The 18,127-nt window shown below is 41.9% G+C and overlaps 1 protein-coding gene across 2 annotated transcripts in view; it reads right to left on the bottom strand.

Annotated features, from left to right (window-relative positions):
* Nucleotides 1–1,052: 1,052 nt before the first annotated feature.
* atg5 (ATG5 autophagy related 5 homolog (S. cerevisiae)) overlaps nucleotides 1,053–18,127 on the bottom strand; it is a 29,042-nt gene continuing 11,967 nt past the window's right edge. For both annotated transcript variants that reach the window (XM_041044537.1, XM_041044538.1), the window contains exons 8-9: nucleotides 14,356–14,473; nucleotides 1,053–2,923 (exon numbers count right to left, since the gene is read on the bottom strand). In XM_041044537.1, the coding sequence (XP_040900471.1) occupies nucleotides 2,787–2,923; nucleotides 14,356–14,473 (255 nt within the window). In that variant the 3' untranslated portion in view covers nucleotides 1,053–2,786. The remainder of the gene's footprint in view (nucleotides 2,924–14,355; nucleotides 14,474–18,127) is intronic.

Raw genomic sequence — 18,127 nt, 5'->3', positions numbered from 1 at the left:
ATCACTCACACAACACACACTTTAAATTAGCAGACTGGCAATGTGACAAGAGACGAGTGTGTGTGTGTGTGTGTGTGAGAAAAGACTCCAAAAAATTCCAATGGAACACACACACACACACACACACACACACACCTGTGGGGGGCTATAAATGATGTCTGTAATTATGTACACACACACACAAATCACACACTTCACACTGTACAGACTTATTCCGCGAAACCAAGCTTTCTCACATCGAGACAAACACACACACACACACACACACACACACACACACACACACACACACACACACACACACACACACACACACACACACACACACACACACACACACACACACACTCAGACACAGTGACAGAGCAGCCTGAGGCCTGTCTGACAGGACTGTTTAGTGGTCTCATTAGCAGCGGGTGGAATGCCAACAGATAATTAACCAGGAGAGATGAAGAGAGAGAAGGAGGGCGAGTGCCAGCAGTAAAACACGAGAGAGAGAGAGAGAGAGAGATGTTCTTTATGGGATGGATGAAGTGAAAAGATGGGGAAACACCAGAGGGGAGGGAGGGGGGAGGCTGACTTCAATCACACTTTCACTAACGGTTTCATGGAGGAATCCATTTCTGCCAGTTCCAGTCTTTTCGTGAGATTCGGTGACAGTAAAGGAAACGTAGCGTGTCCCCGGCTGTGTCCTAAAGGCTACGTTGACCTGTTCGTGACTCTCAGCTGGCAGGAGCGATGAATATGGCTCAGCATCAGGCTTCTGTGAACTCTGAGCTCAGCTGCTGCAGAGACTTCACACAGAATGCTCCGTCAAAGCAATGTCTCATTTACTTGGATCAAATATTTCCTTTAAAGGCCCAAACACACATGTCAACAGCAGCATCTCCGTCCACGTCCACTCTACCCTGGAAGACCCGCACATGTCGCTGTGACCAGTTTATGGCTGAACTCAAATTTCTTCTGCGGCTGTTTGTGTTAAAGTGAGAGACAAAAGTCAAAATGAGAAATGCTGTTTCCACAATGAATAACTGGATTCTTTGACAATTAAATATTTCAATCAGCTCACTTTTATTTTAAGTCATTCTGGATAACAGTGTCAGCCGAATGCTTTAAGTGGAATTTTATTTCAGTATGAACAGATATGTTAAAAAAAAAAAAGAAGAAGAAGAAGACAACGTGAGAATTTTGCTTAAAAAATGTGATTAATTATGGTCCAGGTAGTAATCTGATCTGGGCAGCCGTCACCCTGGTACTCTGTCTGAAGTCACACCCCGGCAGCCAGCAGACCACATGCTAAACGCTCCTGATGGCTCGTCATCTAAGCTGAGTTCTTAAATGAGCATCTGGTTTTGTTTCATCTTAAGTTTGGCAGCAGACGAAGCGACTCGAGCCAAATCTGACGAAAACAGACAGTAAAAGAGCTTAACTGTGTTGTATTGTAGGAGAGAAATCAACACCTGCTATTGAAAACATGTGTGAAGTTTTTTCCCATGACCCTTTCACAAAATGCTCTGCCTCGTAAAGAGCTGATGCTCAGACGTTACCCGAGGAACATCTCAAATCTCCGTCTGTCTTCTGCAAAGATGGTACAACAACTAAACGAGTTAAAAACAGACGAGTGCAGACTTGTTATCAGCTCGAACACTGAGTCATTCTTAGTTTATCCACTTGGTTCTGATAGTTGCAGAATCCCATCACCCACTGAGGACCGTGTAACCATTAAAGGACAATTCCAGTGTATTTAAACCACGAAACTAAGAAGTAATATGAAAGCGGAGCTTCTCTTATAGATGAAGATGAAAAATTGCACAGTTAGTTAAAGCTGAAATTCAATGCTAACGTGGGGACAGTACAGGACAATGGCACGTGGACATTCGTCTGCTTCCTAACAACTCCAAAACTAGAAGCTTAGCTCAGCAGTGATGATGAGTGAAAACCAGCTCCTGTGTGTGCCGGGATCACCGCTCATCCTTTTCTTATTCAGTCTCATTTTGTCAAAACCAAGCCAAACAAATGTTAATCCAGGAAATCTAAGCAACAGAAAGTCCTCGGGAAAAGTCCCCGGGTGTTTCATTTTTTGGAGATTTTATGGAGCTGAAGAATTTCCCAGACTCTGATGTAAACTCAGGCGACCTGTGCGTGTACATCCAGACATTTTTGCAGGGATGATGAGAATGGTAATGATAAAAATGCATAAACCACAGGAACTAAGGCAGCTTCAGTAGGATGGATGCACCGCTCCACAATCCCCAAACAAACTTGTCTCCCTGTCCACGGGGACAGTTTTCGTCTTGGACTAGTCGGAGAGAAAGGTGTATGCTAGGATAGAGAAAACAAGGGATCCGTTCACCTCCTCTCCTCCCGTGGAGATGTTTGTTCATAGAGGAACAGAGGAGGACGTGAAGAAGCGAGACAGCAGAGTAGGAAGTTAGAGTTCCTCTGCTCATTCAACCATTTCTTCACTTGAAGAAATCTTCTCCTCCTTTGTGAGCAGAGGAGGAAGAGAAGGTCTTTTCATCTTTGCGTCCTAAAAATGAGTTTTCAGAGGGAAAAAGTAGTAGTGGTAGTAGTGGTAGAATATAAATAAAAAAAGATGGAAAAGGAGGTTGGAAGTACCTCCTTCACATCCTTTTTTCATCTGTAGCCACAAGATTCTGATCTCCTCATTAAAGAGTCTGTTCACAGTTTCCACCGTTCCGTGCGCCGTTAAGCGTTTGTCTGGTGGGCCAGCTGGTTGGTCAGTCGGTTGTCACGGTGACAGCAACGGTGGGGTAGATGCAACCTCAGTCGGTGGGGATGGGGATGATGCAGATGTGCAGGAAGTTGTCGGGGTGGCTGAGGTGTTCGCTGAGCCACTGCAGAGGAGTCTCCAGCAGCGGCTCGATACCGTGGATCACCACCTGGTAACGCTTCTGCTCACCTGAGGGGAGGGAGGGAGGGAGGGAGGGGAAAATAATTTAATAATAATTAGTTAGTAGTACGTTTTTAGAAGGCGATACATGGCTGTGATCAGGACAGTACATCTACATTTTCATGCACTTACAGCCAAAGACTAGTCTGGATGTGGTTGTTGGCAAGATATGCAACACTTCCTGTTTCGAGTGCACCCCACAGGAAGTTGTTCCTTTATAACATGCACATTCAAAATTAGTTTAATATTAGATTCTATATAATAATAGATTCTATGTGCAAAGTTTTGTGTAGAGTTCGAAAAAGTAGGTTTTGCAATTTAGCAATAAAATAATTATAGGTGGAAATTGATGGCGTATATCACAAGATTCAGCTAAATTTAAAGAACACATGCATGTAAGGTTTTTGAATGAGCGATGTAAAGTAGGGAAAACCCTGACTGCAGCACTGTGTTCTGGTGGACACACTGTCATTTATATTAATTAAAAAAAAAAGACAGTTGACAGTTCCTTTCACCAATAATAAAAGGGAGGAAAGACAGATGAAAATGAGGGATGAGGAGAAAGTCTGGTAAAGGAATGAATGTTCGAAAGGAGAGGAGGAAACGAGTAAGTTAAAAAAAACAGCAGAGAACGAGAGAAAAGAAGAAAAAGAGGAGAGAGCACGAAAAGCAGGTATAAATAGGTGGAGGGGAAGGTGCAGGTGAAAAAAGAAGAGGAAGGAGAGAGTCAGAAAAAGAAAGAAGAAAGAGAAGATAAAAAAAAAAAGACTGAGGGAGCAATGAGAAAAAAGATCTGGTAACATGAGGTGAGACAGACCACATCAGAGACTACAGTAATACCACTGGTGTGGTGGGTGAGAGAGAGAGAGAGAGAGAGAGCAACAGAGGGAGGGAGAGGGAGAGTGAGAGAGAGTACGAGTGTAAACGTGTGTGTGTTCAGTTAGGAAGCAAAGTGACAGTTGATTATTTTAGTGTTTGTCGTTGAGAGGATTCGAATTTTAAACTTTCACTCTGACAGTTTGTAGTTTCAGACTCTTTGTGCGGTGCGTGTCTCTCTGGCCTGATGGCCTCCTGTGATTGAGCCCGCCCTTTGCTGAAAGGCCACGACCGCAAATCATCCGTTACGAGCAAACGCTTTCTCAGGCTTCTCGACCTTCCGGGGTCATGTGACTTGCAGAGCTGATTTCTGATGTGATTCCAGTGACAGTTACTGAGCGTGAAAACCTGAGCTACAATTCTTGCATTCAGGACTCGCTGCATTTTCAAAGGTGCACTCCAGCGATTTCACACATGAAGTCCATCATACAAGCTGTACAATGGCTCAGGAGGAGAAAATGAACCTGATGGACCTGTAGCCACATTTTTAACATAAAGCCAGTGTTACAAACAGGGTGTGAAGTCAGGTTTCTTTCCCACAGGAAGTCAAATGAAAGACAAAACTGAGTTACAACAAAGGTGTAAAATGCCAAGAAATAAATAAATAAAGAAGATGAGGGTAAATGCAAGAGCTGGCCTGGTAAAAGATGATTGATTCTGCATAACAAGTGCAACCTGGTACCAGAAGAATAAATTCAGTGAAGCAAGAAAATGTTTAAGAACATTAAAATTCAATTTGATGATAAAATGCTATTTGTATTTTGCTATTTGTATTCTTTTTTATATTTTTCCAAAGTTATTTGCATAGACGACTGGTGCACAGACACTGGGTTTAGAGCTCCCTCCATATCCTTTAAAATCAAACACAGGTATCTCATGCTCAAACTGACTTTCTAAGAGAGTTCACAAATAAAAACAGAGTCAAAGGCTAAAAAATTTAAAAGATTAACATTTTCTATCACTGAGCTTTTAATTCCTACTAAGTGACTACTCTGTCCTACTTCTTGTAGGCTAAATTTTACAAAAAATATTTATAATTATTATTATTATTTTTTTTCTTTAGCAGAAAATGTGCAGACGAGATCAGGTGGCAGAACTTGATTATAATGCATGTTGGCCTTATAATGTAATCTAATAAGTTTCTTATTAATCTAATATAATAAGAAACTTATGTTCAACAAGTACATTAATTTAAAAAAAAAAAACAAACAAAAAGAAAAACAGTTAATACAGCTGTTTTCAGTTTGGTTGGTCATAAACAGAAGTTATGATTCTTTTAGTTTATATCTGAGTTTAAAAATAATTATTTAAAAACAAATATATGTTAAATACTCTAGTTTGTAAAAGTTGCGTGTCAGCTTATAGGCAATAATGAGTGTCACCCAATCAGGATGTCTGTATGTGCGTGAGAAAGACAATGATGGGCCTTTTCCTGTCTATCACTCTTGACCTCACACACACATACAAGCTGCTTCTATTCACCCACCTTGTACATGACATTTTAGTTCCACGTAATATCAGGAGGACGGTTGAGGTAGAGCGTTAACTGTCGGTCTGAGAAACGGCTCCACCCTACACCTGCTGAGTGGATGGCAAACAGCAACATGCACGAAACTAATGCCCGGAAAACAATGCAAGAAATGTGCACAACAAAGGCCCTCTGAAAATTACAGATGTGCACATTTAGGCCAGAGGTGGCTTTTGGAGATGCAGGGTTAGCTGCCTCCACTGGCGCTGCCGGAATTTAAATAAATAAATAAATAAATAAATAAAGCTACATATAAATTTTTTAACAAAATTTGAGCAAAAAAAAAACAAACAAAAAAATTTAGAAAAACTAAATTTTAGATTTCAAAACAAACCAGAATCTGTAATATTTTAACAGCTAAACTGATATTTTTATTCACTGGGACAGAGACAGATCAACGATGAAGGTGAAGCAGGATCGGTCTCTGCAGGAGGATTAAATTGTTTAACCAGCTATTTTAACTGATGTTTGGTTAATTCAGAAAGTTTGGTGAATGCAGGATGCAGAACTGCAAGGAGAGAGTCAGGAGAGGACTGATTTCTCCTGTTGAATTAAAAAATAAAGCTTAATTGTGTGTGATTTTTTTTTTTTTAAATTATCTATCTGTTATAATCGATAATCCATGTAATGCCTGATAAGGATGATTAACCTGTAAGTGTTGTTGGTAGATTGGGGGAAAAAAACGGTCCAAAATCCTGTCAGTTTAACCTACTGGATGTATTTCAAATTTTTTAAACATCTCAAAACTAAGTTAAGAAGTTAAGAAGTTTGAGGAGTCGAGTTAAAGTGGAGCACTTGTGTGCATCGCTGGCTTAGTGAATTAAAACCACTGAGCCACAAGCTTGAAAAAAAAAAAAAAAAAAAAAAAGAAACCATCTGAAATTCAAGCTGCGCTGACTCGATTTCCTCCTGACTAAACCGGAGTTGAGGAGCAGCTGAAGAAGCTGAATAATCAATAAACTAAAAAAATAAATCAATAAAACCCTGAAATGAATGAGGTATGAGCACTGAAAGTATTGTAACTCAAAGTATAAGTATGATATTAGCTGAAGTGAACTGAGAGGAGATGGACTTTAAATTTAAATGTAAGCACTGAAAGAAGTAAGAGTAAGTTAAAGTGTAATGATTGAAAGGAGTTAGGAGCCGGGGAGCATGTCACGGTGTATCAGTTATACTGTTTAAAATACCACAAACAGCACAACTACTGTGTCATTGAACAGTTTTTCATTTTTAAAATGTCTTTGAGGGACAAACTGCAGCAGCATGATCTGCAGCTCTCTTGTAGTTACTGTTTTTTTTTTTTCCTTCGTTTTTCAGAAATGTTTGCTTCACCAGAGGACCTGTGCTTTACAGTATTCTCCCTGGCAGCAGGAAAACACCAAAACATTTTCAGGCATTACAATATAAAATCTAGGTTAAAAGAAAATGTGTCATGCCTCATTAAAAATAATCACGGTAAAATAAAATGGTAAAAGCTGAAAATAATTAGCCTAATTCAGCAGTTATTTTTATTTTTTATCTACAACTACAATTTATTTTATTACCTACCCTCTGTGGAGCCACTTTAAGAAGGTGCTCCAACGGTCCTTTCTTCTGATTAGTTTTAGGAGATTACTGTGGAACTGCTTTACAAAGTTTAACGGGTGAAATTCAAATGAGTTAATGACATTTAATTTGATCACTGATTAATTTGATTCTGTTGAGTTCAAAAGTACAGAAAGTAAAAGGTGTGATCCCGCCTATATGACAGCAATAACGAGAACACACTTTCTCTGGTTCTCTCTCACTCACACACACACACACACACCCCGTCCATTTCTGGGTGTTGATACACACACATCTCTAACCTTTAGCCCCCGTGTTGCTTGGTAAGGGCAGGCAGATGTGGGCGGAGTAGGCGTGTTGTCAGAATTTCACTTTGAGAAATTGGGGAAATTCACAATGGGCTACGCCACTTAACACTCACACTCTCTCTCAACACACACACACACACACACACACACACACACACACACACACACACACACACACACACACACACACACACACACACCCCACTCAAATACATGTTACTGTAGATCATCGCATTACCCACCTGCACCTAAATCACTCAGCCACATGTATAATCTCACGCTCATATTCATACTCATACACTCACATTCAAAGAACCGAATGACAGATCAGGTCAGTCTCAGTCTCAGTAACTCTGCATGATTTATCGTATTTTGGTCGTCATCCTCAGTACAAATTCCTGCAATAAACACATTGTTAACAGCTGCGACATCACAACAGCTGAGACTTGTTAAGCCACGAAGTTGAGACAGCAGAGAAAAAAATCTTTTTTTTTTTTTTTTCCACAAAAACATGGCAGACAGGCGGTTCTTTTGTGCTATCTTAGAGGGAAACAGAGCTGCTGTTACCGTTTCCAGTAATGTTAAACTTTCTATGCACTCACATACTCGCATGCACGTACTACTATTACTGGCAGCTGAGAAAAAAAAAAAAACTACTATTGAACCACATAGCTGGTAGCTAAAGGTGGTGTTCCACTTAATTCTGATATTTCTGTCTGAAATGACGGTCTGACTCGAGGGCAATAAATTGTACTTTTTTTCCCAACAATTTAACTCATTAAATTCAGTTTCTTTGTCATGAGGTGTGCTACTCAACTTCAGAAAAGACCAAAAAAAAAACAGCTGAACAGTCAGATGATGTCATAAAGGCTTAGAAACTTATCGTATATGTAAAAGTTAAATATAAAAGCATGTGGAGATGAAAAGATGTGGAGTTTTAAAGACATGGATATTTACCAGCAAGGGAAGGCGTCCCAGGCCAGACGAGTGCGTTCGGGGTCTACCCCAGGGGCCCCTACCAGTCGGGTATGCCCAGAAAACCTCCAATCAAAGCTACCTTGGAGGCATCCTGATCACATGCTTGAACCACCTCCACTGGCAGCTCTACTTTAGGTCACTACTGACGCTGCACCAATCCGCCTGTCAAACTCACGCTCCTTTTTACCTTCACCTGTGAACAAGACCCCAAGATACTTAAACTACTCCACTTGGGGCAGTGACTCACTCCCTTTCCTGACATGGATACCATGGATATGGACTTCGAGGTGCTGACTCTCATTCCAGCTTCTTCAAACTGAGCTGCAAACAATCCAAGTGAAGCCGGAGATCCTGGTCTGATGAAGCCAACAGAACCACATCATCTGCAAAAAGCAGCACGGCAATTCTGAGGTCCCCAAACCAACCACACTCCTCCCCCTGTCGGTGTTCTGAGATCCTTTCCAAGGTTTTTTCCAAATCACAAACAGGATCAGTGAGAAGGGAAAACCTTGTCTGAGAGTGTGTGCTCCCGATAACTGGAGAACACTTTCTGAACTTTCTGAGTACCAATCTGCTGCTTCATGAAATCCATGCTCGAAAGGCCTCTTTCTTCAGCTTGATGGCCTCCCTCACCATGAGGTTGTCAGGTTCTCAAGGCTAAATTGTTGGACTACCCCTTTAATTAATGACCAAGTTGTGTGCAACTGGCATCCACCCCCTCCTCTCACAGTAAATCTACTCTTAAATTCAGTGGGGTCAATTATTAGCAAGGTTCTCCAGCCTTGTGCTGCTGCAGTCTTTTCAACATTTCAACCACCAGCTTGACAACCTTTGACCTTTGACAAAACAAGAAAACGTGTCTAACTGTTGTCCAAACACAAGCAACCATACAAGACGGTTTGACAATTACAAAAATAGGAACAGCAACCTCTTACAAGAAAAACTGTGATTACGGTAATGGTGGACGGTTCAATTCCCCCTGTGACAGGCCAAATGTGCAGGTACAAGAACTGACACAGCAGATGCGTCATGTAAAAGACAACACTGAGGAATGTTAGACAGGAATAGAGATTTGCAGAGGTGTTTTCCCAATCTGACTGACATTCAGCTCTGAGATTCAATAGACCGCAATTCTGTTGTATTGTGAAACTATGTTCTGTCATGATCCCAATTTCACTACATTGCTGACTGCGGTCTCAACGTTTGTTTTTCATACATTTAGCAAAGTACTGCAAATGCTCAGTGCAGATCAGTTTGGACTCTTTAGGTTTTGCAAAAACCTTAAATGTGAGATAACATGATAGGAAAAAAGAGAAACCACTGATGCTTAGGGCCTCCTCACAAAACCAGATCACACTGTCTGATAGCTAAACACTGTGTATCTGTGACGTTTCACCTGCCAGTGAAAAAGACTGAAAGAAATCACACCACCAAACGTTTTACATGGCTCATTAAATCAAAAGACAAATTAGGATGTTTAGGACAATTTGAGCTGATGAGACCAAATGGAGAACCAGTTCTTTGACAGTGTACTGTTTACTCTACATACAGTATATTTAATTCCTCTTAACCACAAGTAAATGATCAATAATCGGTTTGCTTTGGAAAGAAATAGTAACTGTATAAAATTGGACTAATTTATTCATTGACACATGCACACATACACACACAGACACACACACCCTGTGGTTGAGTGGTGCACGACTGCTGGCCAAGACGGCGTGTTATGTCAGTCGAGGGAAGCCAACCACTATTTAGGAAGACCACAATGCAGCACTCTCCTCACAGCCAAGCACACGGTCTGACGGCTTCACTGGCAGCTGGTCAGAGGGACTGACTAGTTATACTGCCTGACTAAAACAACTGTTGACTGACGAAAATAACAACTGGCTTCCTACTGAGTGACTGGTGGCAATCAACCGGTCATTTAGTCTACAACATGTCAAGATAGTGAAAAATGCCCATTACAATTTCCCAGAGTCCAAGGAAACGTCTCCAAATTGATCGCTTTGTCCAACCAACAGTCCAAGCCAGAGAGAAGTTCAGTCCACAATTATATCTCATGAGAGATGCGAGCAGAGCTGAGCTGGTTTTTAAAAGTGTATTTCAGAAACTTTCTGCAGATCAAGAGAAAAATAAGGTAGTAAGGCAGTGATGAACCATTATTGTCTAATCTTTAGACAATAATGGTTAATAATGGTATAATGGTATTTTTACAAGTAGAGAGCAGATCATTTTTATTAACCTAATGTTGAATTTCTGTTTCTTCATATTATAATTCTCTTATAAGTTACTCCTGTCCATTCTGTGCATGCAACACATGTTGTAATGTCAGAACATCCTGGAAATAGGGCAGGATATATATATATATTTTTTTTACAAGTGCAACATGATGCTGAGGTTCCATGATGTTTTCTACAGAACTTTTGACCCTTGACAAAACAAGAAAAAGTTCTTAAGTGTTGACTGTTATCTAAACGCAGTGAACCTTACAAGAAACTCAAATGAAGGAAACCAAATCAAAATAGTCAGAAATTGCCAGCTGCCAATTTCTTGATTCCAAACCGTTCAGTCTTGTTTGTGGTACTGGGTGCGACACACATTTCAGCAGATACCAAAAAGTTCTATACACACAACTTCCTTATTATTTTTGTGTAGTGTCTGAACCAAAGGTCTACGGATCGAGGGTGCTGCATGATGTACACAGTACAAAGTCCTCTGACACAACCTTGATTATTAGTTTTAGTAAAAATAGCTTGACAAATGACTAGTAAGACATTTCTGATATTACTAATACTACAAAATAATAATATTAATGTTACCGATCTCTAACACATTGTTAGTGAGGTATTAACATGTTTTCCAAATGTTCCACAAATTTTTAAGTATATAAGAAATTTGAAATCTCTGCCCCAACGTCTCCTTGAATTCCACCAAAACGTTTGAAGCCTTTTTACAGTAAAGCTGCACGGTTAGAATTAGAAAGCAAAACATCTCAGCTGACCACATTTTAATCAACAATAGAGCGAGTCATAGAACAGGCTTTCGAGCCATTCTGAATTCCCCTGTCTGGTACACATCTCACACGCCCGCGCACATGAACCATAACCCGCTATCTGCTGTATCAAAACACCCGCTGAAACCTACACATACCCCTTAGGCCTCTGAAGTGAGCCGACCCATGTGATGAGCACAAGCTGTATTGGCTCCTGATGCAGACTGTAAGAGGAAGCTTACCAATAGTGAGTGGGTTGTACCACAGACGTGACTGAGATGGGGGGGAGGGGGGCGTGGGAGGACGAGGGAAGGTGGGGGTTGGATGCTCAAAGTATTGTTGCACGGATTTGTCACTCAAAGGGGAGGGAGGGGTCGGGGTGGGGCTGTGGGGGTGGGGGGGGGGGGGGGGGGGGGGGGGGGGGGGGGGGGTTGAGATTGGGTGGGGGGTTTCCTACGATTATTCACCGACAATATTCGACGTGGGTGTTTTCATTATTGGGCTCACCTCCGATAAATTAGGAAAAAAAAAGCCTTCCTTATGAGAATTGTCTGTCGATACACGTAGGTCATGTGTGGGCAGCATCACAGGCACTACTGATGCAAACCTAAGCCAAATTCCTGACAAAACATTGCTCAATAACACACCTGGTTCTACCTGATTTAAAAACAAAACTCATGAGACAGCTCGAACAGACAGTGCTGACCGCTGGTTCCAGTAACATGCTGTTTTGGGTTTGTTTCCCACAGCAGGGGGAATGTCAGCCTCACAGAAACACAGACTTTTCGGCCATTGCTTGAAAATGATTTGGGAATCCCCTTCTTTTTTTTTTTTTTTCTTAACTCAAGCCACCCCTGTTTGTTTGCTGCCACTGATTTCTGGGTCCCACAGGGGTCAACACCAATCCTCTCCCAGACATAACAGAGGAGAAGACTGTTTGAAAAACCCTGTTATTTGATGTTTGAGAGATCAGAGAAGTGGAGCACCCCAGATTTTCTTTTTGTTATATGTCAGGGTCCCGACAGAAAAGAAAAAAGTCTTCTGAACTTTTGAACAATACTACCAGCAAACCCCACAACCACCACTGCCCCACCCAGTCCCTGAACACACGTCCCAGTCTGTCTAATCCAAACACGCCACCATAATCCACGACTATCACCCAAGTCATCTACCAGGCGAGGAAGAGGTGGAAACCAAACAAACGACAAGAGACAAAAGGGCCACTTTCACCTTGATCAGCCAGGCAGGCTGGCAGACTCCTCTGGGAGGGAGGAGAGCAAAGAAAAGCAGAGACTTAACGTCAAAGACATGAAAGACGTCTACGGCAGACGGGGAAGATGTTGAAGACTACACCTGAGAGAGAGATAGAGGATCAAAGAGGAAAAAAATAGTCTTAGATCAGGGAAACTATACAGACAGGAGACACGGGAAAAGAGGAAGAGACAGTAAGAGGATCTCTGTCTTCATGCAACAGTCCCGCAAATTTTAAGCAAACCTTAAAATCTGCCAAAAACTACGACGCAAATTAAATTTGTTTATAACAGCTGGAAGTGGACTGGAGGGCCAGACAACAATCCGTTGTGCGTAAAAAGAATCTTTCAGTAACATCTTATTACCTGGCAGCTGTTATTGCTCAGAGATGTCAGGTGATGGCTGCATTTCGTGCTGTCTAAAGCCAAAAACAAACAGATGCACTTGGAAGGTTTCATATGTGCCAAATACGGGTTGCGTAACCATGAGAGTTCTACAAGGAAGTGAATCAGATATTTACTGAGGGAGGGAAGATCTTTTTACCGAAAACCTCACATACAATTATCAATAGAACAGCAAATTCTCGTCACTCCGTTGGCCTTACTTCCCAGCTTGGAGGGGTCGCATTAAGAAGAGAACAACCATTTTAGTACTTTGGCAAATAACCTGCATAAACACTTTAGCAGTTACAACTGATGCAGCCTGCCACCTGTGAGCTTGCTACCTCGACGTCAGCAATCAGTTGCTTCTTTACATGTTTTTCATTCATTTGGAGTCATGTTTGTGGCCGTCTGATAAATGTGTTTACTCTCTTTTAGCTCTGTTTTGGGTCTCTCCCAAGACCTGAGGGACTGATTCAATCTAATTAAGAAAAACCGTGATGTTTTGTTTTGTATGACTTAAAATTCAGTTAAGAACTTAAATAGATTTTTTTTTAATTGAAATTCCAAATAACCAACAGATTATATGAAAGTGAGCGTGAGAGCCAACCAATCACCATCACTATGGTGACAAAATGAGAGTGAATGTTGGACAGGCAGGTAGAAAGGCAGACAGAGGAGGGGGGTGTTAATGGTTCTGTCTCCTCAGCACAGGTGAGGTTCCTGCGGGTCCTCTGTCGTAGCACACTATTGTTTCCTTATCTACTTCCTCTCTCCTCCTCTGCAGACACTGCCTGTTTAGACTGCCGCCGCTCGCCCCCCCCCTCTCTCCACTCATCTCTTCTTTCATTATCACCACACCTCCACCTCAGGAGCAGCTAAACTGCAGCAATTCTGTTGTCCATATGGGCATTTAAAGCTGTGTTGTGTTGAGAAGGGTACGTGTGCACTTTTTGACTTTGAGTATGAACGAGACATGAGTGTGACACTGGTTATGACTTGAGGTGGGCCTGGTCTTGTAAATATCCTCAGTTATTATTAAAGCAACTAAAAACATTCTCCATCTACCTGTTTAGACTGCAGCGCCTGGTTCGCCTCTTCCTGTTGGATCCCTCTGACTTTACACCACATCTGCAATTTGCTCTCATTCTTTTTTTTTCCTCCTCATGCCTCTTCACTCTCTATCTACCCATCATCTTGTCTCCTCCTCCTCCTCCCACATCTTTGTTCACTTGTTCTGGCAACTGCCACTATTTTCCCTCATCTAGCCCCCCCAGTGGGTGCATTATCTGAGAGAGTGGATCTCTGACATGCGTCGTGTGGCTGTGTAAATAAAATAAACCTGAGAGGAGAAGTGCTTCTTTCCTCTCCCACTTCTGGAAGATGGCAGGGTGCATATTTGGGGAGCCAAAAATCAAACAATGTTTGGCATGACTGAGGCTTGTGTGTAAGTCATGTAAGTGTTCTTGATGACATTAATCATGTTTTTACTGTCTCTGATCACTTACGTTGTTCACTATCAAAAAAGGGCACAGTGAAAGAGAGAGTGAGAGAGAGAGACTGTAAGTCTAAAGACTCACCATCATTTGGTAACGCAGCTGGGTACATTTCTTTCAACAAGCTGCCAAGTGTGTGTACGCTGCCTTCAGGTGAAACGGGGCGAAACAGTTTCTGGATGAATGGCCTGTCGCTCAGCGTCTGCAATGAATTAGAGCACAGCAAATTAACACAGAAAACATATACACAAACATTCTGCATCCAGTGTGTATTAAAGCAGGGTTTGGCTGTTGTGTATCAAACAAATTTCGCACAAACATGTCCCTTACAAGTCAGAGAGATACACAGATACTTTAAGGTTCAGTTAAGTTAAGGGAACTACAACTACTCAAACAGACAGATATCTAAAGGGGAAAAAACAGACAGACGGAGAGAGGAATTCAGCAGTGTCTGATTTTACTCATCAAACATGATATCAATTCAAGGAACCGCTGGGAAAAAGCAGACCAAATATCCAGTAAATGGGACATGTTCATGTTAGGTAGCATAAAGGGAAATTTTAAGGTGATAAACAGAGTTCACAGGGTTACGGTGGTGGGAAGAATCCGCACCAGGCTGCACGCAAACGCTGTGAATGAACAGCGTTTGACCTGAGCTGGGAATCTGGTGCTTTGATGAGCCCAACTACTCAGAATGTGATATTTAGCAATCCGCAACATTTCAACAGATGTTACAAGTGACGCTGACATGTTTTAATGGTCAGAATCAGTCTGGAAGTCATTAACCTCCACTTTAGTTTGTACTTGGAAGAAAAGTGAGCTTCTACACAGACTTAAAACTCCTCGGGCTCTCCTTGATGTTCTTTTATGGAGAGAATGGTGGAGTTAATTATAATATTACGTGCATTTTACGTTGTTCTCTGAAAAAGAAATCCCCCTCTCTCTTCCATCGCTCCACAGAGAGGCTGGAGGTCACAGAGATGGTGATGTTCAAGAGTTTTGCTCAAGGATACCTCAGAAAAGGCTTGGTTTGGACAACGCTCTTCTCTTTACAAGGGTTTTCCTAATCACTGTGTTACCCTGCGGCTCCATAGGTGACCTGGAATTAGCCAATAAAATGTCAAGAAATTACAAACATTTAACTGCAAAACATGATGTACCACATCTCAGGCTGGCAGAGATTAGTCACAAATGCTCTTCTCTATCGTCCTTTGTGAAAATATCCCTTCCATCCTTCATCTCAGGTCTTTTTTCCCACACTGTATGTGATCCGTCTACAGTCAGAGGCATATTGATGCAATGATGCAGCTCTGGCCTGTGACCTCCTCACTATTAGCTACTTATCACGGCGGTGATCTAAGATCTTGTCCTACTACTGACAACAATGCAAACCACTCCGGGTGAGAGCGACCACTAAATGCCTAAAACCTAAACTCAGCTAAGTCATGATGGGACGGATAAACAAATGTGATGTATGCGGCAAACATCCTCATGACTGTTCTGTAGTGATCGACTCTGCAGCCACAACATTCCATGAGTGAGAGGTGTGGGAGACACGTGGGAAATCACCAGCAGACACCAGACTAAAATCTGGTAAACCATTCACAGACCTGCTGACGGACTTTGACTCAAGGGTCTAAGGATAGAGGGTCTCACATTATGGACATTTATGATTTTGGGTACTAAAAATAAAAGTGACTTGAGTTGATTTGAAGTAATTGTTCCCTATTTTAAAGGTCCAGTAAAATTTAAAAAACGACTATTAACTTTATACCCAGCCGAACTGACGTGACTAAAACATAATGTATTTTGAGTCGCACTTCATCTCATAATCACCATCAATGAAGGAACAGATACAGTCCTATTTTAATCAATTCAGCTATCTACACAGAATGTGTAACATCTCCCATTTTACTAACACACCTGTAAACGCAGCCCGACGTTTATTTTAAAGCTCCTTGTCTACTTTCCTGTGTTTAACACACATAACCACAGTGATTATGTATTGGGCTCTGAGCGCTTCCAAAACCACAGGATACCTACAACTCAATACTGTACCTGAACGCCTCCTGTGTCGACACAGATGGGAGCACCTGAGCTGCTGCTGCTCACCCTACACCTTCTGTGAAGACTGGGTGTAAAGCTCAGTTTGACAGTTGACTAGAATATTAGAGTTAGGGCTTTCATTCCTACTGGAGTAAACATTATACCATTTGTATGGTACATCTACCAAACTGCTTAGATTGATCTGCTCGGCGTGCTTTATGTTGTGATGTAACCTCCAGTAAATCCAGTTCCTGAATCTGATTCTGGTATGTCAGCAGGCGTGCTCTTTGTAAATGTCAAAAGTCTCACTATCACTTCAGTGCCGAATTAAAAATTCAGTGGTTCTAGTTACCGGGTGACCCGTGTCCTCAGGGCAGGAGAGAAGGCGCCAGGCACTGGACATCGTCCAGGAGTTGCCGTCAGGCGATGACTTAAGTATGCTATTTGGTTAATCAATCACTACAGCAGATCTATGCTATGTGCCATTGTGTCTCAAGAGCACAATGTCAACACCAGCTAATTTTACTAAGTTGTCTTTCTTTGAACATGCATTAATTAACGGAATCAATGGGAGCAGTGTTTGGCTGGAGTGAAAACCCGAATGCTTGATTTGCCTCATGTATTGGGTCATGATTAGGGCACAACATCAAAATATTAATAACATCTGGAACTAAAAATTTAAGAAATGTTAAAATTGTTTAAAATGATTCATCAAACAAAACGGACAAACATTTGAGGACCTGCAGCATTTCTCCACCTGATATAAACCGAATTCATTTGGCTTTTTTTGTTCAAAGACTTGGAAGCTCAAAGACTTGACCTTGGACCTGAGAACTTTGTAGGCTAAGAAATTACTCAAATAATTGCCATTATATTAATTATATTATGATTTGCAGTCCTAATAACGCACATCAAAATCAATCGATGTAATGACATCATTACAATTCCACTAAGGCAGAACCGAATTATCGCCGAATCGTGATCAGTAGTGATCGGTATTAGTGAGCTCGGTGGGGTTCAAACTCTGAAAACATATAACGCCTTGCTCTGCCCACTGAGCAGCCATAGAACAACGGGAGAAACTGTGGCATCAGAGGGAAATGTGTCGCAGGCAGATACCCAACCTGGTGTCAAACGGAGAGTCTGACACACAATAGGGCCTAATCATGAGGCTGTGAAAAGGAAGCCGGCGAGGACGGGGATCGAGTAACCGAGCGGTAACTACACACCACAGAGCCAGGCGCGAATAAGCAAGAGGAAGGTGGCTGTGGAGGCGCGAAGCCAGCGCTCAGGTTACACAGAAAGACTGAGTCACTGACAGGAAGCACAACGCTTCGTGCGGGATCATCGCCGAGAGCCAGAGCAGGGAGAGTGCGCTAAGTGACAGCTACTTCTTTGCATTTTTAAATAGCAAGCCATGAATAATTTAGCCGGTCACCATACAAAGAAGGGGCTATTGATCTCCAGGGAGAGAAGCGTGATACTGCTTGGATGAAGACACTTTCTTTTCAGCTGGCGTGACACCTTAGCTGGCACGGCGGCACATGGCGACACAAAGGGAGTGAGGTGTCATTAGGATTCAGGTGAAAAGAGATGGCTCGCTCTCTCTGAGTGAAAAGACAGCGGAACTCAAGACGTCGCCTAATTGATGGAGGGGATTCAATCCACCTAATTGATGGTAAAACAATGGACGGGGGGGTACAGTACCATCAATCAACACGAGTTTCCGTGAACTGAGAGGGGTGAGAGAAAGCGTTTCCACTGAACTCTGAGACCATCCATTCGTAAATTAAAATTCCAGCCTCATTTT

This window comes from Toxotes jaculatrix, chromosome 8, assembly GCF_017976425.1.
Source record: "Toxotes jaculatrix isolate fToxJac2 chromosome 8, fToxJac2.pri, whole genome shotgun sequence".
Lineage (NCBI taxonomy): Eukaryota > Metazoa > Chordata > Actinopteri > Toxotidae > Toxotes > Toxotes jaculatrix.
The sequence above is the reverse complement of the archived record's forward strand: the minus strand, read 5'-3'. Positions and strand labels throughout refer to the sequence as shown.